Source organism: Protopterus annectens, chromosome 2.part1 (genome assembly GCF_019279795.1).
Source record: "Protopterus annectens isolate FY-2018-M chromosome 2.part1, PAN1.0, whole genome shotgun sequence".
NCBI lineage: Eukaryota > Metazoa > Chordata > Ceratodontiformes > Protopteridae > Protopterus > Protopterus annectens.
Genome location: NC_056729.1, coordinates 658,531,412 through 658,555,276, shown reverse-complemented (window position 1 = coordinate 658,555,276; position 23,865 = coordinate 658,531,412). Strand labels below are relative to the sequence as shown.

The following is a 23,865-nucleotide window of genomic DNA, read 5'->3' as shown; positions in this document are numbered from 1 at the left end:
AATGAGATCCATGATGATGCACTCCATAGCTTTGCAGACCAAGCTAGTCAGGCTTATAGGGCCATAGTTCCCGGGGTCCGTTGTGGCTTCACCTTTGTGGAGTGGAATAACTGTTGCTGTGTACCACTCTGTGGGCACATAGCCTGTGGAAAGGCTGAGTTTAAACAGTGTGTTTAGGTGATGGGTTAGTTCATCTTTGAGCTCATGTAGGACGCAGCCTGGGACACCGTCCAGTCCCATTGATGCTGTATTTTTGGCTTTAGGGAGGGCTGTTTTAACCTGAGTGTCTGTGATTTCAGGGGCAATACATTATTCTGGTATAGTTATTGGCCCATTTGGGGGTGAGAAAGGGTGAAGTTTGCACTGAACCTGTCTGCCAGGATGTTGGCTATATCGGTCGGTTCCATGTATTTTGTGCCATTCTGCACTAACTCTGAGCAGATCTGAGAATTGCCACTTAGATTCTTGACATAGCTAAAAAATGCTTGTGGTTATCTTTGGAGACCATGGCAATTTTTCTTTCGAAGCTAGCCTTGGATGATTTTATGAGGGAACGTAGTTTCTTGCTGATACTTCCCTTCTTGGGATTTTACTCTTTTCTGTACTAGTTTCCTTCTTCTATTGTATAGCTTGTTTATGGCAGGGGGCCACCAGACTGGTTTCCTTTTCTTGGAGGAGTGAGTCTTGGTTTTGTTTGGGATAGCACGATCCATGCATTCTTGTAGGTGCCCGTAGAGTGCATTAGTAAAGGATTTTGCAGCTTGGACAGTGTTATCCTTTAGCATGGGGGCTTTGAAACTTCCCACCTCAGTCTTATGTAATGTGAAGTTTGCTTTTGAAAAGTTTTTCACAGTGGTTTCTTTGACCGGGGGTGGTGGCAGAATGTGGATATCCAGCGTGATTAGTTTATGGTCAGATCTAACCAGCAAGGGGTTGATTTCTGGTGTGGAACACCGGTCGCCCATGTTGGTGATGATCAGGTCCAATATGTTGTCACCTCTGGTGGGGGTGTTTACCAGTTGATCCAGGGCATTTGAGTTTATAAATTGTAGGAAATGTTGGGCAAGGGAGTTTGTACTTGAGTAGTTCTTCCAGTTAATGTTTGGGTAATTGAAATCACCCAATATCAGGGTGTTTGGTAGGACCTTTATGTTTCCCAGTGTTTCCAGGAATGTGGAGTGGGGGTCCTGGGACATAGTGGGTGATCTGTAGCAAGCTATAATTTGAATAGCAGTTTTGCCCATTGTTAGTTGCATGTGGATGATCTCTGAAGCATCTTGCTGAGCCACTAACCTGGAGGTGTGGGTATCCTTGATGAATATGGATACTCAACTGCCTTTTGTATTTCAGTCAGGGTTTTGTGGCCAAAATGTATGATATGAGTTGTAGCCTGGTAGTGCTGGGGTGCTCTCTGGAGCCATAAAACTGCACATATATTGATTTTCTCCATACTGAGGAGTGCCTTGAGTGTGTGCATTTTGAGGTTTAGACTTCTGGTATTGAGTAGCATTACCCGCAGTTTTTTGTTAGTTGTGCTATTTATGACAGTGGGTTTGTCTTTTGAGCCTTGCCTAAAAAAGGCACTATGGGGGTGGGAAGAAAACAGGCCAGTATTCGAAAGCCTAAGCGTGACAGGTGCAAGCCGTCTCTAGAGAATCAACTTGGCTTATCGAGCATGTCATCCCAGGCTGACAGACATCGGATCCCTTTTGAATGACACCAGAAGCTTAGGCAATTGTTGAAATTGATATTTTTTTCTTTATACCGTGGTATCATTCATGGTGAGGGCAGGATTCTACTCAGGGTCAGGGTCATACCGGTCTGGGCTATGTGATCAGAGAGATCCTCCATGTCTCTTTTCATGTAGTCCAGGGTTGTAAGGTTCAGGTCATTCATATCAACATGGACAATGACAGAGTCATATTTGTACTTTTTCTGGATAGACCTCAGTGCTCGTGTTATGTGGCGGATCCTGGCACCCGACAGGCAACTAACAGATATTAGACATGCAAAGTGTAAAGCATTGTATATCCTTGGCCTTAAAACGTATGAAGGCATTAAATGGCAATAATATACAGTTATCAACAAATGAAAGGAGGTTGGATGCTAATGAACAGAACCTGTGAATTGTGTGTTGCTTACTTACATTTCCAACCTTGATAAAATTATTTCTATAGGCTTTGTAAGTCTAACCTGACACATGCACTAGAGGTAGGGCAGTCTGCATTACTGTTGTGTTTTCCATCTCCCTACCAGTAATCATTCACAGTTGTAATCCATTAGCAACAAACACTGAGGGAGTGCCTGCACTATGTTCACACTTGCTACACAGAGCCAAGCATTTGGGATTCATCATTTCTCATGAGTTCACACTTCATTTGCATCTTCACCATGCTAACAGCCCTGAATCTACACCATAAAAAGGTAACCATGTATCTAGGGAACTGAAAGTGAGGAGACTTGTTTATGTAGAGTACACAGAAGAGGCTACTACTTTGGGATATATCTGCACAGAAGACTACTAAACTTGAGAAGGTATGCTTGCATTTTTCTGCTACATACTGCAGATGATGAAATTTAAGAAAAATCTGTTTATATATATATATATATATATATATATATATATATATATATATATATATTAATTAGCAAATGCTACTATTATCTGTATGCACTAGAAGTGTACTGATGGCATGAGCATGTTTGTCAGGTCATTTCACCGGTATACATGGTTGACAATAGCTTAAAATGGTAAGTTCTGCATTAAGTTCAGTTCATTAAATAGCACATTTGGCATTTTATTGATGGTTTGTCAGCAGAATGTCTCATTTGCCTGTTCTTTTGAGGGTGGGGGAGCAAAGCTGCATTTCTGTTTTTGCACAAACAAGGATATACTGCTATTGTTACTCTCCCTTGTCTTGCAAACAACATTTCTTTGTGTGAATGTGATATGTTACAGCCACATAATTCCTGTTGCTCATATTTCAAATATCTAGACTGTTTCTACAGTGGATAATACTGAAATGCTACCTTTTCAGTTTTGTCTGGGTAAAGGTATTTTTTAGTTATGTGGTACTTATGTGCATTATCCTTCTGTTGTGTTTTAGGATACCTAGGACTATGGAACTCAGGTATATCAACCCCCCAAACCACCCTTCAGTGACCCTGAGAATCAGATCATTGTGGAAGCTTTTAGACACCGTGGTGCCTTTCTGCTATTGAGAGGAGATGTGGTGATATGTCAGGCAGAATGCATATTTGGCAACAGAAAGTTGCAGATGTGAATGCAGTAGGTGGCCATAGCAGGGCATATGATCAGGTGCACCACAGGGCCACTGACATGAACTCATATGCATGGAGAAGAGCAGCTGAAGTTGCCTGTGATTGGATGGGTACCAGGGTGGCCTGTTACAGAGACACCACTAACAGCAAATTAAGTGCTTTTTGTCACTATCAGGGATACAAACAGCTCCCAGGAAAGTGCAGAACAGCATTTCCTTGACATTGATGATACTGTTTCAGGACAATTTTTAAATATTGCTCTTAAAAACTTAGAAAGTTGATAGAATAACTGGTTTTGCATTAACATGAATTTTCTGAAGGGTATGAAGGCTAAAAAACTCTGTCATTCCTTTCTAACTTAAATATTTAATGATTTGCTACTAATTTGCCAGCAATCCACAATTTTATTAAAAGCAGATGAAATATATGAAACAAAAATCTGGACTTTCTGTGAAAATCTGAACAGCTGAGAGGTATGGTGGTGCCTGAATATGCTATGCATCATCTCTTAGCCAATGCCAGGGCATACTGAGCATGTCTGCATCTGCCTACACCCACAGCAGCTGCTGGTTCCCCCTCTGACTCCTCATTTGTGTGTGGCTGTGGTGACCTTGCCATTGGTGGTGGGATATGTACCCCTTCCCCTTTTTGATCCTGTTGAAGCTGTTTTCTCAGGATGAAGTTGTGTAACATGGCACATACAATGAATATTTCTGTACATGTACGTGGAGTGTACTGAAGGGCTTCACCAGATGTATGTAGGCATCAGAACCGTGACTTCAGCAGCTCAAACACACATTCTGCGATATTTCTGGTGTGAGTGTGTGCCTCATTATGGTGTTCTTCAGTGGCTGTGTGTGTATTTCTGATGGGTGCCATCAGCCACGTTCCAGTGCATAACCTGCATCCTCCAGTAAATGACTGTGTGGGATATCTCCCCAAGTGAGCATCTGATAGACGTGAGATGTGTGCCAGATATGTGAGATGGGATAACTGCCTGGTTTGCCAGCACACACATTCAAGACGATTCCTTTGGCATTGCCCAAGACTTGGCAGTTAACTGAGTGAAATAATTTTTTATTTATGTAGAGCATTCCCTGTTCCTTGGGTGGTGCCTTAATTTCTATATGTGTGCAATCTATGGCACCAAGTACTTGAAGGTAGTGCACTTACAGGGTAGAACTCCTGCATATTTTTGGCACTGTCCTCAGGGTATGGGGACAATATATGTGAACTGGAATGTTGGAGTATATCATTCAAAAATTGATGGAGGACCTGGATGAAGATGATGACTGTGACACCCCCAGTATGTCCCCTGCTGGTCTCTGAAAAGTACCTGTAGCTACAAATCTAGGTGTGACACATAATTTTGTCTCCATTGGAATGGGTTCTCCTTGGTTTGCTCTGGCTCTGGCTCTGCGTTGAGGATGACAGAGGTGTCAGAGTTCTTGTAGTGTGTCTCTATCCATCCTGTAGTGATCCACAGTTTCCAAATCATGCAGATTGTGATAAGCTAAATGGGTTATTGGCCTTGGTCTATTAGTAGCAGCAGCATAGACTTCAGCCTGTTGCACATACACATGAATTAAAATAACAGCAGCCACTAACATTGTTTCTGTGTAGACTCCTTTCCATAGCTGAATTCCAACAGGTTTTGGAATTCACAGGGGAAAACCAGCAGTGAGTTTACAAGGTTGCTTTATAGCTTGTTGAATAGCTCCTCAATGTTGGATTGCTTGATTAGCATATAATTTAGCTGTTTATCATGTAATTAGCATGCCACGGTGTTTACCTTGTTTGCACAGCTCTGTACACCATGTAGAGCTACTTACAGAATCCAAAACAGTCTGCTACCATGTGTGTGGTACGCCATGCACACTGTGTAAATGGACCATGTAGGCTTTATTGAATCTAGCTGTATTTCAGTTCTTATTTCCAAACTAACTATAAAACAACTTGTTACATAATGAAAACTGGATAAGACATAGAACATGTATGGTGTTATTATTATATGCAAACAGCCTGTCAAGACAAAAAGTCAAATGAATGATACTATGTATTAAAAGAAAAATAAACAGATAATAAATACAAACTTATTCAACTAGAATGTGATACCATTCATTGCTGAGCACATTCAAACAAATAAAAGTCCACAATTTTTTCTCTAATAATAAGCAGATGATGTAAAATATCAAAGCAGCAGCACTAGTCCCATCTGGAAACTTGGTCCTTGAAGATATCCTCCATGCTCACAGATGAATGTCTTCCCAGCACTTTTAACCATCAAACATGCAACAGTCTTCCCATATAAATTAAGCAACCACACTATAGTGGACAACACAGCCCCAACAAAACAAACCATTTTCAAAATAAAAAAACTAACAGTTCCATGAGTGGTCACTCACGTCCAATCAAAACTCAAAAAAGCACATGAAATCCAGATACAAACAGATCCAAAGTCCATGCATCCATTAACCACTCTCAAAAGAGTTTGACCAGAACAACTGAATATTAGCAAACAGCCAGACCACCAGAAAATGCCATAGCGGCAATGCAATATCAAGTTGAAAATGATGCCACAACTCCAGGAGAGGAGGCACTCCACAGTGAATGGTGAATTGATCTATGGAAATATGTAATATGTTTAATCACAGTAAAATGAAAATGTCATTTGTAAAATAAAGGTTAAATAAAATGTCATCTGTAAAATAAAATTTAAGTAAAATGCCCAGACCATAGAAACTGCAATTAGAGTACAAAGTTACAGCAGGAAAAATAAAATAATTAAATACATTTAAACTGTGTTAACTTCTTTAGGCAGTTATCTGCTGCCATCTTCAGACATATCCTTGTATTCTCTTTTTTCCTGTACTTGCTAAATATTGAAAGAAGAAATAAAGGGTGACTTTATCCATCCAATGTGTGTATGGTAGCAATGATATACAATCCCTAAAATCTGCTTTTTTATCATGATTCAAAGCATCAGTCAATGGTAATGAGTTATTATTTTATTATTTTATTTTAAATTTGTTTACCAGGAAAGTCTGACTGGACACCATGTCCTTTTTCAACCAAGGCCCTGGGAGAAAAGCTCCAGTCAGAACAAAGTCATACAAAACATGAAAAACAAATGCAACCAATGCAAGTCATCAAAGGCAAGTAGCAATAGTATGCAATATGTTATACAACCTACTGTTATTCAAACATTACACAAAACATTAGGACATTAGAGGAATTTTATACATGCATAAGGAAATTAGACACTCAGAGAGAGGTTAAGATTATAGTGTAAGTAAAAATCACATAGTGTATTCCAGTTGCATTTAGGCATCAATGAGCAATGGATATTTACAAGGTAAATAACATTATAATGTTATAAAATAATGGCAAGCCAGTGTTGGAGATGTACTGTCATTGTTTCTGTGTATTTAATTGGGTAAGAAGAGTTGAAGAGATGGCGGTAGAGAGTGAATTGGTATCTGTCAGCCAGGGGTAGAGCAAGGTAATGGTGTGATCTAGTCGGTGAATTTGTGGTATATCTTACAATTTTATTGTAACAGGTTTCAAGTTTTTGTAATTCAGATTTCTTAAGATTAGTGAGAATGGGGGCTGCGTACAGCAAGGGTGAGATTAAGTGGGTTTGCGCAATGGCTATTTTGGTATTTTTGGTAAAGTAGTGTTTGTTCCTGTATAGAGTGTCATGTTTTTATGTACTTTTTTAACTGTCTTGGAGATATAAATATCAAATTTAAGTTTGCAGTCCATTTCTACTCCTAAGAGTTGAGTGTGCGGTGATGGCATTATAATGGTATTGTTAAGTGAGGCAATGTAGAAAGTGTTAGAGGAGGGGAAGCTTTGTAAGATGGAAAACCATCAGTTTGTTTTTTTTAGGGTTTAGGATTAGATTAGCATTTATAAGCAAGGACTCAACTTAGTGAAAGGCTTTTTGAGTAAGAGTCTGAAAATCTAGTAGAGAGGGTGTAGAAGAAATCACTGTTGAGTCATCTGCATATTGGATGACTGATGCATGAGTGGTTACTAGATAGAGGTTGATAGTAAATCTAGAAAATAGATTTGTATTATTTTATTGGATTTCTAGAGGAGACCTTCTGGAATAAGATAGAATTCTGCATGCAATGGGCTTTCACATACTTTCTTTAAATCCAGATTTATTCACACTAGTATAAAGCATTTGGAAATCTTACACCCTATTACACTCCCTATTCTACAGGTAATTTTTAACATTAACTTAGGACCGCAATATTTATACACTTATATTGGTAACACATTTGAAAACTATATCCATAAGATGATGTTTTCAAAATTATACCAATGGTAAGGGGCGCATTCATAAACTTCTTGAAAACTTGTATTTTATGTAGGTCTATGTCAAATCTTCGAACGCTGGAAATGTCGAATGTCATATGGTCGAGACCATATGATCGACATTTCAAGTGTTCGAAGACTGACTTTTAACGGCGCCATATGGTGCAGAATGGGAGAATTTCCCTTTTCTGCACTGAAGTGCGGTCTCGGAGTTGGTATATTTAAGTAAGGGGGTGCGGGGGCGCAGCCCTCCTACGTGCTGTTTTTTTTTAGACATTCAAACTTCCAAATGTCGAACATATGGTCTCGAACATATGGTATTCAACATTTTGGAAGTTCGAATATTTGACATAGACCCTTTTATGCAGCCTTATCAAGATCTGTAAGGCAGACATATTACCAGCATTTCTTAAAGCTACTCACTTGAGGATCACAGACCATATTATGATGCACAGCTATTTTTTTAGCTACAGTGATCTGTGCTGCTGTTACTGAAATAAAGTTATTGGCAGTGGGGTATTGGTCTCATTATGTGACACACACACACACACACATATTTCTGTGTGTGTGTGTGTGTGTGTGTGTGTGTGTGTGTGTGTGTGTGTGTGTGTGTATATATATATATATATATATATATATATAAAATCTACATGTACATACATATATATATATATATATATATATATATATGTATATATATATATATATATATATATATATATGTATATATATATATATATATATACACACACACACACACACACACACACACGTATGTGTGTGTGTATATATATATATATATATATATATATATATATATATATATATATATATATATATATATATATATATATATACATATCTGTGTATATAACTTCCTGTAGTTCATCATTATTTAGAGAATGTGCCTGTTTGCTCACAGTTTCCTATTAAAAAGGTTATGAAGTCAACACTATTTCCAATGGAGATTTATAGCTCCAGCATTCCAGATACAGCTTTTTAGCTTTTTAAACAACAGTTCAAACTGATATTCTTTTGCTTCAGTCAATGCATTCTGTTTCTGTGTCTGGGCAGAGTAGAGGGGTCAGATGAACTTTTATTTGTTACTCTTACCTGGGCTTTTCTGCAAAAACCTCTTCTGGCAATAAGTATGGTGCCTCTTTCTGTCTCATTTCAATTACCTGTCAGAACAGTATAAGAAAAGATGTGAGTAATAAAAACAGTGGAGATAATCTGCATACAGAAAAATTGTGCTCTGTGCTGTCTGATAAGATTTACTCTGCTATATGATTTCTTAGTCCTTTTAAGTGAGCCTACCTCAAAGCTGAGAAAAAGCCCTTGATTCTCACCTAAATGTTGTAAAAATGCTTCAGGCCTTCCCATGGAGAACACAACAAATACTGCACAGTAAAAAAACAGACTGCCCCTCCACAACCACATGCACAAAATAATCAAAATTCGACATACCACATCATTCTTCACTACTCATTTGGAATTGCAGTTACAATCAAATACACACTCACTGACTTTTGCAGTTAAATAACACACTCATTGCCTTATTCCACTTTTAGCCTGAACCCAAATAAAACTAATACTTAATAGTTAACTTCGTAAGAACATATTTTCATACTTGTTTGGGCCTCCTTTGAGGTTCTCCAGAAAGGCCGGCCTCACTATTTGTGAACTGTTGCTCTGTAATACTCTGTGACATGTGGTTTCCACACAGTATAGACAATTTCAAGAGGCATATGTCACTTCTGAATAATTATAATTTAGTAAGTAGCAGTACATTTTCTTTTACCTACAACCAAAATCCAAACCTGATAATGGACAAAAGATTTTTTCGCTATCAGCAAACTTACTCTGATATAAAATTGTTTTCTTTAGTATGTGTGGGATTCATAAAACATCCCTTAATGGATTCAGCATCAGCCTTTACAGACAAAAGAGCATGAATAATGGAAATTAGGTATGTCTCTACTTCATGACATTTGTCCACTGTAGTTTAACCCTTACTGCATAGCACAAAAGACCCTGGGGGTTCAATGTGGAACTATTTGGTTACCTTACTTATAACTAAGTGTTTTATAAAGCTATGAGCTTATACAACTTATTATAATCCTGCTAAACTGCATACATGTACTTGCAATGTGTATAGTGTAAATCCATACAAAGCCATAGTATGTCCTACAGACATTGTGCAGATAGGGACATTAGTGGCAGATATGAGTACTCAGTTGTGTGCTACCACCTGCCAACATCGCAAAACACCCCCATCAAACTAAACCATTGTTGTAGGGGTCACGTCTTATGACTGCACCCAATTTATTTATAGTGTACATTTCAGTACCCTTTATGATTTGCTCTGGGATTTCTTCATGAAGACAGATGGGCTTATTACCATATTACTGAGTTACAAAGCCCCAAAATGTAGACGTTTGTGCAAGATGTATATAGTGCTGAGACAGCCAGTTTTCTCATCTTGTTGAACTTTAATTGGTCATATTATGCATGATAAAGGTACAAACTCCTCTGAGCGGGTACAGAATGTGCATGAATCCCAATGTGTATAGTCTAGCTATGGGTCATAGGGCATCATTCTGTAGATTTTAAGTTGAACTCCTTATTTTATTCTCATCACTGTGAATTGTTTGTTTTATGTGTGTTGTACTCCCTCCAGCATAAATGGAAAACACATTATAAGTATTCCTATAGAGATGTGCATCACAGCTTGATAACAGCATGCCATTAATTTAGATAACACTGCATTCTTCACTATTAACTATGGACATTTTGATCCACATTACTTATTTGCACTTTGTTTCAAATGTATACATCTATATTTAAACATTGTGCATGGCTCTGATTCAAGGAATCTCCTTAATTTATTGCATGATAAAAAGATAAATGTGCTGTTCACTACAGCAATAAAATAAATTCTTTTTGAACAAAAGTTTGGCATCTGTCTTACAAATTTTACCCATAAATATGAACCTTCAGAACTTAGCACTAAAGAAATTCTACAGTTTTTCACAAGGATTACAGATGAGTGTGATTTACTCCATAATCATTTATTTAATTAACAAAAATAAGCACATTTTAAAAGTAAAAACACATTTAATACCATTGGCTGTATGTATCAGAGTTTCTTGTTATAAAAATATTGTAGTGCAAGTTTAAAGATTCACTAGTACAATCCAAACTGCAAATAGGGATGTCAGCAAATCCAGGAAGTGTACCACAAATTGGGAGACCCACCAATTCTGTGAACATCCCAGGACAGAGCTACTTATGTGAAAATAAGGGACTATTTCAGACACAGAATTTCAATGTCATCCTAGAACATAATATACGGAAGTCAGTATGGACTATTGCTGGCAGCAATGTTTGATAAAAAACATCACAGTACAGTTTGGCATCAGACATGGAGTAGCCTGAATCTTCCTTTTCTCCCCAGTTGCAAAACCAGCGTTGCTGAATTGTCTGGGTAAAGTTCGAGCAGAACATGAGTATAATCAAGAGAAAATGAAATGATCAAGGGGGATAACAATATAAGTATGTCTGCAGATTATTGTTTGAGGTGCTGGGGGATATAGGTGTACTCCTACCTGGAGTCCTAGAGTTGTTTGCAGATCTTATAAAGCAGTTAGGGGAAAATGACCCACCCCCAAGAATGCAACAGTGTTTACTGATCAGAGAATGTTAGGACAGGTGGTTTTATCATGAGTGCAAGGGGGACAGAAGTGCATGGAAGTTGAAGTACTTTCAACAGTTCAGGAGGTGATAAATTAAAATAGAGAGAGACAGAGAGATTAAATATAACGCTGTGGGGCTGCTGCATAGGTGCCTGGGAAGTGTGGTATTTTAGAGGAATGACTAGAGACCGTGTGGGTTTTGATGATTCCTTTTGCTTTATATTTGAAAAGGCATCTACATCCTACATACATGATAGGATACTTGGCTGTATACACAGAGATTATAAGAGGTTTATGCAGAGAGACAGGCATAGTGCCATAAGTAAAGGGAAGATAATGTGAGAAAATAATGCAAGGATGGGGCATGGTGGATTTTAGAAGACATGAATCAGCAGTTAAAATAATACAGAGACTCAGGAGTATGGAAGTGGTCTAAGATGGAGTAGGTGGGAGAACAGAAGTCACAAAGGAGGAGGTGGATTTGACGAGTGGAGGGGAATAGGAGGATAGGGATGTAATAGATGTGAGGGGAGGTGCCTAGGATTCAACATTTGATGGAGAACATGGATATGCTTATTGGGTGAAAGGCACCAAGAGGCAGGAGACGAAAGCAATTGTGTGGGTGATTTGATAAATGAGGATAAGAGATTTATCTCCTCATTTGTGGAGGTCAAGCAGAAGTCTGATTTGCATATCAGAGAGTGGCTGAAGGGGAAGACAGGAATGGCAGAAGTGATGTAAAGTAGACAAGAGGAAGAGTGTGGGCTTACATTCAAAACAGAAGAATAGGCATGTTTTATAGAGAGTTGGGGGAATAAAGAAGGTAGGCAGGAGAGAGAATGATTACAGGAAAACAAGGGAAGAGAGTGAATGAAGACAAGAAATGGTGTGGGATGCGGCTTCATAGGTAGTACAGCAGTCAAGAGTTGCAAGGTCAGTGTATAATTAGCAGATATGTCTTCTGCAAGGATGTATGGGACCCCACTGAGAATCAGGGTAGAAAAGGCCTATAATATACATATGTGGTGGGGATAATTGCTTTGTGGAATCTGCTGTGTGGGACTCAGTAGACTGCACCATGACTACTGTGTGTCTTTAGAGTAGTGCACCATGGCTACTGTGTGTCTTTAGAGTAGTGCACTATGGCTATCTTGTCTCTTTAGAGTAGAGGAGGAAGGTACAGAGTGGGGTACGAGGGAGGAGGGTAGAGATCCAGCTGGTAGCAAGGGGGCAAAGATAGTTATAGCAAAAAGGATGAAAGACTTTGGATGTAACTAAGTTTAAATGAGTAGAAAAATTTGGTAAGGAACATTGTAAGAGAATCAGGAAATACAACTAGAACAGTGGCAATGTAAAGCAGTTGGGAATAAGGAAAATGTGGGAGACAGAAAACTTCTGTCAGTGGGAAGGGAGATAGTTTCTGGATAAATGGATGAAGATTTTTATTTACATATCTTTTTATTGACCAGGTTAGCCCTGCTAGGCTAGTCGCCTCTTTTCAGGGAATACCCGATGTGGTATTTATTCCACTAGTGAAAATTTGGCCAAGGCATCAGGGAAATTAAGCTACACTTTTCAATAAGTGGCATGGGATCTTTCATATCTGTTTGAGCTACCACCTCCTCAAGCAAATAGAGCCTCAGTTTAATGTCTCACCTGAAGGACAGCACACACAGGACTGCAGCACTCACATTATGCGGGACTGTAGTATCAACAGGTGATCTACTGAGTGTGAGAATAGAACCCACAGCTTTACTACACAAAAGGTGAGTGTGTTATATGCTGCACCACTGACACTGTATAACACTGATGAGATGAAAGTGTTCACAGAAGTAGGGGAGAATAGACAGTGGCGAGAAGATTTTCTATCCCCCGTTTTAGAAGATGAAGTAAAAGGGGAGATAGTGAAGAAACAGTCCCCACTTCCATTGTTATGGAACTCTAAAATCATGAGGTGGAATTCACAGAATAAAGTAGTTAGGAATGGAAGGAGTAGATGCTGTTGTGTGAAGGATTCAAGATGGTAGTTAACATGTTAGTCTATGTAACACTTGGAATGGTCTAAGTTTGACTGTGTGAATAGATTGTATTTATGGGAAGATAAGGTTTGTGATGTGGGAGGGGATCAACTACCCATTTCAAAATTTTGTTCAAATGTTTAATTGTCAGTTATATATAGTAATGATTTGATGTTCAAACTGGATGTTGAAATCACAAGTGAACTGTTTTCATCAATATAAATATAATAAACAGAATATTGAAAGACTTGCCTGAACACATTCTGGACAACGTTTCATCACTTTCCTGCATGTAGAGTTCCAGCTCCACCTATCTTTGTCTTTCTTTTCTCTCCATCTGTCTAATTTCTATTCTCTTTCTTTATTTTCCTATTTCTCTTTTTGTCCAAGTTAACCCTCCTTACGCAACCTATTCATTTTTTTTTTTTTGCTTTAGTTATACCAGTCAGGTACAGGTAATTTTCCGTGGCAATGCAGCTTCTTCCTTAAACTTCCCTCTAACCAATACATGTCATACATATACACATGTACAACATACATATACCAAGTCAATGTGTGGTACTTATGCCAGACTAAGGGTGCTGGTTCCTTTTGATACTGGCTACAAGTTGCCCAGGAACACACTGAAGCCAGGGAGCTGACACTACTGCCCATGGCAGTTGTAGCTTAATCAGTTATGTCCCTAAGCACTTCCCTTACATGGTAGCATCCATAGTAAACTGGTTGAGAAATTAAACACAGCCAAGGGGAAATGAAACTGCCCCAGATCTGAAGCCAACATGCCTTCCGGGTCTGCTCACCCTGACCAGACTAGCAACTGTTTCTCATAAGACCTGGCCTCCATCAGAAGCTACGAGATCTTCCTACCACTAACACTAAATCCTCCCATCCCAGGACAGGCACATCAATCCTTCATGTCCACACCATCAAAGGTCTAAGCCACTAACAAAACTCAGGTCACCTGGTCCATAATCAGAGTTTTATCCTTCGACTCCACCACTGAGGCCAGTTCATTTTTCCTCTTACACCTTCCGTGACCATTTATCACAGCATTCATCATCTCAACCTATTTTTCTTAATCATATTATTTTATTTTCAGCATCTCCTAGTATCCCATCCTACTCATCTTGACTCCTTAACTGTATAATACTGTATTTTTTCTACACATTAGTTTCTCTTAGCTTCTTTCCTTGGTATCTTCCTTACAGTTTACCTTCTCATTTTAATTTCCCATCTTGTAAATTCGAATGATAACAAGGCATAATACCATTGTTTCATCAATGCAGTTAAAAAGCAAATTATTTTTACTGATAAATAAATGAAAGCTGTTTCCTGTCCAGTTTCAAGTCTGGATTGCTTTCCTAATTTGTCATTTAGCACGCTGTTTATACTCAGTTACAGAATGTACCCAATGTATATAACTTGTTTGAATACGACAATAATAAATAAGCACTCAACGTTTTCACACTGACCATTAAAGTAGTTTAACCTACAGGCCTCTATTCAACAGTGGCATAGAGGGATAAAGCCTAAGATATTGCTGAGGTGACCAGGCTCAATCTGCAGCTCAGGCATCTGGGGCACTAGTGGAGAGCTTTGAGCATGCCCATCATTGGGGGAACAGTGCTCATCAGGGGAAGCATCATACAAAGATGGGAGTAGCCCTTGCAAATTTGAGTTGCTGAATGGAGGGGAGGGGGCAGGGAATGGGTAGGTCATAATGTAAAAAATAATGTAAATGTAAAAAATAATGTAAAAAAAATCCCTGGCTGATGGTTGGCAACTGAGATTCGCCAGGCTACCCTCAAGATCTACACTGGCCCTAACCTATAATGGAGCAAGTCTGGGGGTGTTGGAAGTGGTAGGGTGACTCAACAATGGATGTGGCGCACTGGGTATGAGTGCTGCAAGATGAAGCAAGGGGGAAAGGCAATCCAGTAGCCTTGCTAATTGATCAGCTTGGTTCTTGCACTGTAGTTTTTTTTTCAGAATAGTTCATAAGCCACCAACAGAGAAAGATAAGGTCAGTTAGTATACACAAGTATGTTGTTTATCTTGACTGCCTTTAATGAACGTCAGAACATTCTTACCTCATGGATGTGTTGACAAAATGCTGGCACTGTTGTGAGCTGACTAATAAGATTTAGGTATGCAGCAGTAACAGCATGGACAGCACAGCGGTTGTACACAGGGAGATTATCTTCATTTGTTAGAACAAGCTCCTGCAATGAGACATGAACACTGCAATTATTAAACTTCAGTAACAGAACACTGCAGTTGTTACACTTCAGTAACAGAACACTGCAGTTATTACACTTCAGTAACAGAATACTGCAGTTGTTACACTTCAGTAACAGAACACTGCAATTATTGCACTTCAGTAACAGAACACTGCAATTATTGCACTTCAGTAACAGAACACTGCAGTTATTGCACTTCAGTAACAGAACACTGCGGTTATTACACTTCAGTAACAGAACACTGCAGTTATCAAACTTCAGTAACAGAACACTGCAGTTATTACAATCCAGTAACAGAACACTGCAGTTATTAAACTTCAGTAACAGAACACTGCAATTATTAAACTTCAGTAATAGAACACTGCAATTATTAAACTTCAGTAACATTTGAAAAGCTTAGGACAGTCACGGTGGTGCAGCAGTCAGCATTGTCGCCTCACAGCAAGAGGCTCTCCGGTTCGATCTTCGTCTGGGGTGTCTTATGTGTGGAGTCCGCATGTCCCCCCTGTGGTCATGTGGGTTTCCTCTGGGTACTCCTGTTTCTTCCCACATCCCCAAAGACATGCTGCAATTGTGGATTGGGCACATTAAAATTGGCCCTAGGCATGAGTGTGTGCATGTGTGTGCCTTCTGTGGAAGGTTGGGCACTGGGCTGACAACTCAACACCATAAAAACTCCACTGCCAATCATGAGCGGACAAGGTGATCCACTGTGGTGACCCCTAACTGGGAAAAGCCGAAAGAGAGAGAATATTTGAAAAGCTTACCTTAATCTCTCTGTGAAACATTGCAGTATCTTACTTACAAACAAAGCACATTTCCCTTTTGCCTACATTGTCTAATAATTAGTTTTGCCTCTAAAGCAGTTGGCAGATTTGGGAATCCACTAGATTTTCTTATAGACTAACAATATTGAATTATTCTTCAGGTATTTCCCTTTTGTATTTGTATACATCAAACTACCTGTGGCTCGTAGCCTGCATTGGTCTTCAGCCTCATGTGAAGTGATCTTGAAACAAACTTGTCAATATGAGGTGTTCACCCATCTGAAGATTAGTCACAAATTCATAAGAAACATCTTCTGAAGATATTATTATTATGTTAGATAAACTATTCGGTCTTTTTTATTAAATACCTGTTAAAAATCAGGATTATCTTCTACCAAAAATTCAATACAGCACATGACAGTAGTTCCATATGCTAGCTGGGGTGGAGAATAAATGTCACTGAAGAAAATAAAGTAGAAATGAAATGGTGATTAAACAACAGAGGAGTGACAATGCCATGTAGTTTTTGAGACCAAGCAAGAATTTAGCTATGAAGAAAACATTTTGAGGGACTGAAATTTGCCTTGGTGACATGATCGTGGGTTGAAAATTAGAGAATAACTTACTACAGGAAATTGATAATATCATACTGGGTTATAATTTACATTGCTATGTAAGTGTTCCCATTGATTCAGAAGAGGAATACATGATTCTAAAAAATGTTTTGAGAATTAGGATAGTGTGAAAGATGGGCATGGACAGAAAGAGCCACCTATATAATGTTCATAGGTTCATAGGTAGGTACAAGACTATCGGCCCGAGGGCCCACGTAAGCCTAGCCAACAAGGTTCCCTGGCTTACGCCACCCAAAAAAGTTATTTTCCTTTGCCACTGTCAAGCAGAGACACAGAAGTGATCCCTAGGATGTATTTCCTATTTCTCATCCACTCATCAAGATTTTTCTTGAAGAGTGCTAATGAAGAACTTTGTTTGACATAGATGAGTAGCCTGTTCCAGAGTATGGGAAGTCTCTGGGACAGGAATCTAGCCCTCCAGCATGTTCTCTTAATTGTGGTGACAAGGTTTAGGTCCCTAGAGTATGTAGCTCGGAGGGATTGGGATTTCTTTTGGTGTAGCATGTCCAACAGCTCAGGGTTTGACATAGCTTTATATGTTAGGCAAAGATCATCTCGGAGTAGGCGATATGCTACAGAGTAAAGCTGGAGTTTTTTGAGACGGTCAGTGTAGGGCATCTGTTTGAGGTCAGTAATCCTCTTTGTGAGGTACTTCTGTGGCCTTTCCTGCTGCTGCAGATGTTTTGTGAGGTACATTCCAAAAGGGGCGTGGTACTCTATAATGGGTCTAATGAGTGTCGAGTAGAGGGGAACAATGACCTCTTTTTTCCTGGATGAGAACCGTTTTATGATGAGGTGTGCCATGTAGAAGGACTTCCTGACTACTGTGGCGATGTGACTATCAAAGGACAGACTACTGTCCACCTGGGTCCCAAGGACTCTCAACACACATTCGGTATTAAGTAGACTGCTGTCTATGTAGTAGTTCATGGGTATAGAGTTTTTACCAAAGGGGATGACAATGCACTTTTTGGCATTGAGCTTGAGGCCATGGCTCTGACACCAAGCATCTGTCTCCAGCAAGACCCTTCTGTAGGATTTCCACATCATTTGGGGACTCGACTATGGCACCTAGTTTGCAGTCATCTGCGAACATCGTTAGCCAGAGGCCTTCTGTGTTAGCCTGTACTTCAGAGAAGTAGATACCAAACAGGAGAGGTCCCAGGACTGAACCCTGTGGTACTTCACTTGTCACTGGTTTGAGGTCAGATTTGGAGTGTGCAACTTTTACAGTGTGGGTTCTTTCAGTGAGCCAGTTGGCAAACCACCTTGTGACATAGGGATTTATACCTAGTTTAGTGAGTTTAGCTATAATTCCAGAATGGGGGATGGCGTAGAAAGCCTTGGTGAGGTTAAGATAGGCTGTGTGAACCACCTTACCCTCATCTACGGCTTTGGTGACTGCCTCAAAGAAGTTGATCAGGTTCAGGAGGCATGATCTGCCTTTCACAAACCCGAACTGGGTGGTATCCAGAGTTTGGAGGTTACCAATGTCTTTGTTTATGAGTTCCATGATGATACATTCCATGGCCTTGCAGACCAGGTTCATCAGGCTAATAGCGCGATAGTTCCCAGAATCAGTGGTGGCTCCCCCTTTGTGGAGTGGGATAACTGTTGCTGTATGCCATTCAGTGGGCACAAAGCCTGATGTGAGGCTATGATTGAACATGGTGCTTAGGTGGGGAGCCAGTTCGTTCTGAAGTTTGTGTAAAATGCAGCCTGGGATGTTGTCTGGTCCCATCGATGCTGTGTTTTTGGCTTTACGAAATGCAGCTTTTACCTGTGTAGTTGTGATTACAGGGACTCTACATTCTTCCTGTATAGATATGGGCCCTTTAGGGGGGTGAGGGGGGGTAAAGTTAGCACTGAACCTATCTGCCAGGATGTTGGCGATATCAGTTGATTCTGTAATTTCCATGCCATTGTGCTGTAACTCAGAGCAGATCTGGGTGTTGCCATTGAGATTCTTGACATAGCTATAGAAAGCTTTGTGGTTGTCCTTAGAATCAGTGGCAATTTTGTTTTCATAGCTAGTTTTGGAGGATCTTATAAGGGGTCTCAGCTTCTTACTGAGGCTGACCAGGGAGCTCCTCCACTCATGGGATTTTACTCTCTTTTGCAACAATTTCTTCCTTCTGTTGTACATTTTGTTTATGGCAGGGGACCACCAGATTCCTTTTTTGGAGGATAGCGTCTTGGTTCTGTTTGGGATAGCATGATCCATGCACTCGTGTAAGTGCTTATAGAGTGCATTTGTGTAGGATTCTCCAGTCGCAACTGTATTGTTCATCTGCATGGGTGTCATGAAGTTCACCACTTCTGTCTTAAGAAGCATGAAGTTGGCTTTGGAGAAATTTTTTTACCATGGTTTCCTTAATGGTGGGTGGGGGCAGGATGTGGATATCAAGGGTGATGTGATTGGAAAGCACTAGACTTTCTCTGTGATAAGGCAGTGATGTTCTCTGGAGACAAATATAAGACTGAATATTTTCTGAACTAGCTCTGAAGAAATTTCAGATTAGATCATTTATTAACAATGAGTAATTGCACAATGTGGGAATAAGGACTTTCTTCGCAATGGAAAATCTTCCTTCTATAGTAGTGGAGTGAATTGCCTTATAACAGGTCTTCGATAATGATTTTTTTTTCTTATGGTTTTACAAATATGTGCAAGAAAGAAGCATTCCAGATGTCTAATATCTATAAAGAGAAACTTAATGTTTCCAACAACAGCAGATATAAACATTTTGTTATGCCTAAAACCATGACTTTCATCTTGGAAAGTTAATCACTGAGGGTTTTTTTTGCATATATCAGTTACCCATGACCTGTAGAAAAACAGATAATTAGGTTACACTTGTTCCTAGAGTTCTGTCTAAATAACAGAGATCTAAGGCATCTGCATAAAAGATCATGTAAACGGGTATGGTGTTTATACATATGAGAAAAAAAATCAGTAGCTGTAAAATAACTCCATGTCATATTTCATACTAGATGGGAATTGATCTGAGCAACTCTGCACTCATTTTGTACCTGAAGGGCATATTTGTCTAGTAACTTTTGAAATGTTTGGTATCTTTGGAAAAATAATATGTGATCAGACTTCATTAAACAGATCTTTCTCATGAAAAAAAACAAACAAATCAAACACGTTGGTTAGGTCAACAAAAATACCCTTATTAAGAGATCAGAATCCATGGGTTTGTTAACGATGAGTTCAGCAACTACGATACTATGTCATTATCTGTAAATATGCTTTCTTTCTGACAGTAGTCCATACTACTACACTACTATAGACACTAAGCACTGAACAAGGACAACACCGTGTTTCTAGGCAAAAACATTATTTTACTGGGTAAACATTTTTGAACTTAGCATTCTTCATTAGACTAAAAAGATGGAAATGCACATAGCATAGCCTTTTAAAGCATCCCTCTAAAACTGACATGATGAAAAAATCACATAGCTAATGTCAACCAATCAATACAAACGTAAAAGAAACAGGAATACCTTCACTCAGTATTTAAACGCTTCTTAATATGTGTTAAAAGTCTAAAAAATTTCAGCCAAATATTAAATTCCACTTTAACATTAAACTAAATCTAATACAAATGTTATCATTTGAACATAAGACTTTACAAGCAATAAAGAGATGCATTTGCCACAGTTTATCTGCTTGTAATGGCCTGTTTTTAATATCACCTCCCCATTCTGTGTAGTATATAACTTCCCACACCTAAAAGCAAACACTTTCATATTTCTTACAAACCTTATAATGCATTGCTAAAACATTTTGTTCATCACTTTTTAATACACTGCATTCGTTCCCTAGCTGTTTTTGCAGTGTTCTTATAGTTTTCCTCTACACAAAATGTTAAACATTCACATTTTTATGAGAGAGAAGAATGCATCCTCACTCAGGTATAATCTTAACATGAAATAGCAAAGAGATTGCTCAGTTGGAAAAACACACAAAACAGCCAGTATGTAGCAGCAAAGTCTCCTTTATCTCCACAAGACCTGGTACCTCGGCATCTCGCCTTCAATGGGTCACAGTGCATTACAAAACAGTAACAGTCTTTATACACAAATCAATTACATCAATTATTCAATTAATTATACAATTGAATTCAAAAAATGGAGGGAAAAAAATATTTTTTAAAAAAAGACATATTTTTTAAATTATATATTTTGTGAAAAAATATCCCAATGTTTTAACAAATTTACTCAAAATTACTAAACATTTCATATATATTAATAATTTATAATATATGCCACAATATAATTTCTTACAATATGTGAATTATAGAATATAATATTATAGAATAAATATTATGATTGTATTTTAATAAGTTCAACAGTGAATTAATTCTTCAGATACTTAATTCTAAGTTTAAACCAAAAGGCCTTAATGTATTAAACTTCAGAATCATCCTTGTTTCAAGTTCTAACAATTTGTCACAAATATTGTCACCCTTAGTGCAGTGAGGTTTGCCTAGTATGCTAAATTTTAAACAGTCTGGTTTTCCCTCATGTATCTCAAAGAAGTGCTTAGCAACTGGACTAGATACATTTAAATTCTTAATGTCTCTTAAATGTTCTAAAATTCTCACTCTTGCCATTCTTTTAGTTTGCCCAATATACCACATATTATGACAACTACACCCTAATATATAAACAACACCACTGGATCTGCAATTGAAATAATGCATAGGGTTATGATTAACATTATTAATGGATCTAATGTTAATAATTCTGTCACATATACTACAAGAATTACATCTAAATGAGCCAACATTGGCAGCATAGTCTGTTCTTTTGGTACAAAGATTATTATTTAATATTTCTTTTAAATTCTTTCCCTTTTTATATGAAAATATGATTTTGCGTGGAAAAAGCTCACCTATGAGCTCATCCTCACTAACCAAGTACCAAAATCTTTTAATTAGGGAAACAAATGTTTCAGAAAAAGCTGTGTATTTGGTTACAAAAAATATATTTTCCACCTCATTATCTTTTTCAACCAACCCTGAAAATTGCCTATAAAACTCCCTAAGGCTTCCATGTTTGTTCAAAACACCATTCATGTGATCCAATAATAATTTTTCATCATAACCCCTATTATTCAGTCTCAAAAATACCTCTTTTAGCTCATGATTTAGTTCAGATACCATACTGGTATGTTGATGTATTCTTTTAAATTCACCATAGGGCAAAGCTTTTAATAAATGAGGAGGATGCATGCTGGTCGCATGCAAAAACATGTTTGCTGAAGTATCCTTTCTATACGGCCTGAATTCAATGTTATTGTTGTTTATAAATAAGGTTAGGTCCAAAAAATTAATCTGATTCCGATTGACCTCATAAGAAAAAGAAAGACTATGTTCATTATCATTCAGTTCTTCAAAAAATTCACAAAATTCATAAATATCCCCTTTACATATAAAAATCAGGTCATCAATAAACCGTTTGTACAAGATAACCTTGTTTTGAAAAAATAATGTAGGATAAATGAACTTTTTCTCAAAAGAATCCATGTATATTACAGCATAATTGGGAGCATAAGCAGCTCCCATTGCTGTTCCCTTTTTTTGTAAAAAATATTCACCATTAAATGTGAAATAACTATGGGTCAAACAAAATTCTAAAAGTGAGATCAAAAAGTTAGTTCTGGGACCTTCACCTAACATGTTAGAAATCGCATCAAGTCCCCATCTAATGTTAATGTTAGTATATAATGATTTAACATCAATAGTCACCCAATAATAGTCACCATCCCATGTTACCTTATGTACTTCATTTATTAACTCTTGGGTGTTACTAATATGAGCACTAACCCTATTGATGTAAATTTTTAATTGTGAATCCAGGAAAACATTAACATTTTCCAAGAAAGATCCAATCCCCGACACTATAGGCCTACCAGGAGGCTCATTAAGATCCTTATGAATCTTTGGTAAGGCATATAGTACAGGTGGGACAGGGTCCTTTATGTACATTTTATTAACATCAACATTAGAAAAAAATCCCAATCGTTCTCCCCTTTCCAGAAGATTGAGAAGTTCCTCATTGTACGATTTTAGTGGGTCCCTACTAAGTTTTATGTATTCATCACTGTTACAAAGCAATTTGTTAACCATAACACAATAGTCAGATTTATTTTGGATCACCCAATTTCCCCCTTTGTCAGCACATTTAAATATATAATTATTCTTGAGTTTCCTAAGATCCTGTAAAGCCTGCCACTCTTCTTTTGTAAGATTAAATTTTTTCTTTTCTTTGCAAAACTGCTTAAACATCAGCTCAGTCTCCTTTAAAAGAACTTTCTGAAACACCTGAATGGCTGGCACTGATATGGTAGGAGTAAACCTATTTTTCACATTTCTAAATTTAGGCATATTTAATCTACCATATCCTGTCATAAAGCTGACATTAGAGGGAACATCAGCATTGTATTTAATAGAGCAAGCATTGCTTTCTCCAAAAATATTATTTTGTTCATCATTTTCTTCACTTTCATCATACTCATAATCATATATGGACATATTTAGCAAACTATCATCAAATTCACTAACATTAAGAACCCCATCTTCAATTTCATTTTCAGTAACATTAGAGGCATTAGTATTGTCGTCCACTTTACAATATTTCTTAAAGTAAACTCTTAACAATAGTTTACGAATAAACGTTTTCACTTCTAGATAAATGTCAGCAAATGAAGGAAAAAATGTTGGAACAAATTTGCTCCCCTTATTCAAAACATTCCTCATGCTGTCACATAATTGCAAATCAGATAAATTGACACATTCAAGAGAAACAACATTGTGACAAGTCCAATTAGATATAGTAATGTCCAAACCTTCATTTTCATTTTCATTTATAGCGGTTCCGACCCTTTCTAC

At 38.1% G+C, this 23,865-nt stretch overlaps 1 protein-coding gene across 1 annotated transcript in view; it reads right to left on the bottom strand.

Moving 5' to 3' along the window:
• EFR3B (EFR3 homolog B) overlaps positions 1–23,865 on the bottom strand; it is a 2,101,782-nt gene that overhangs the window by 279,060 nt on the left and 1,798,857 nt on the right. Inside the window, exons 16-17 of the mRNA XM_044062396.1 lie at positions 15,412–15,543; positions 8,722–8,789 (exon numbers count right to left, since the gene is read on the bottom strand). Coding sequence (XP_043918331.1) covers positions 8,722–8,789; positions 15,412–15,543 — 200 coding nt within the window. The remainder of the gene's footprint in view (positions 1–8,721; positions 8,790–15,411; positions 15,544–23,865) is intronic.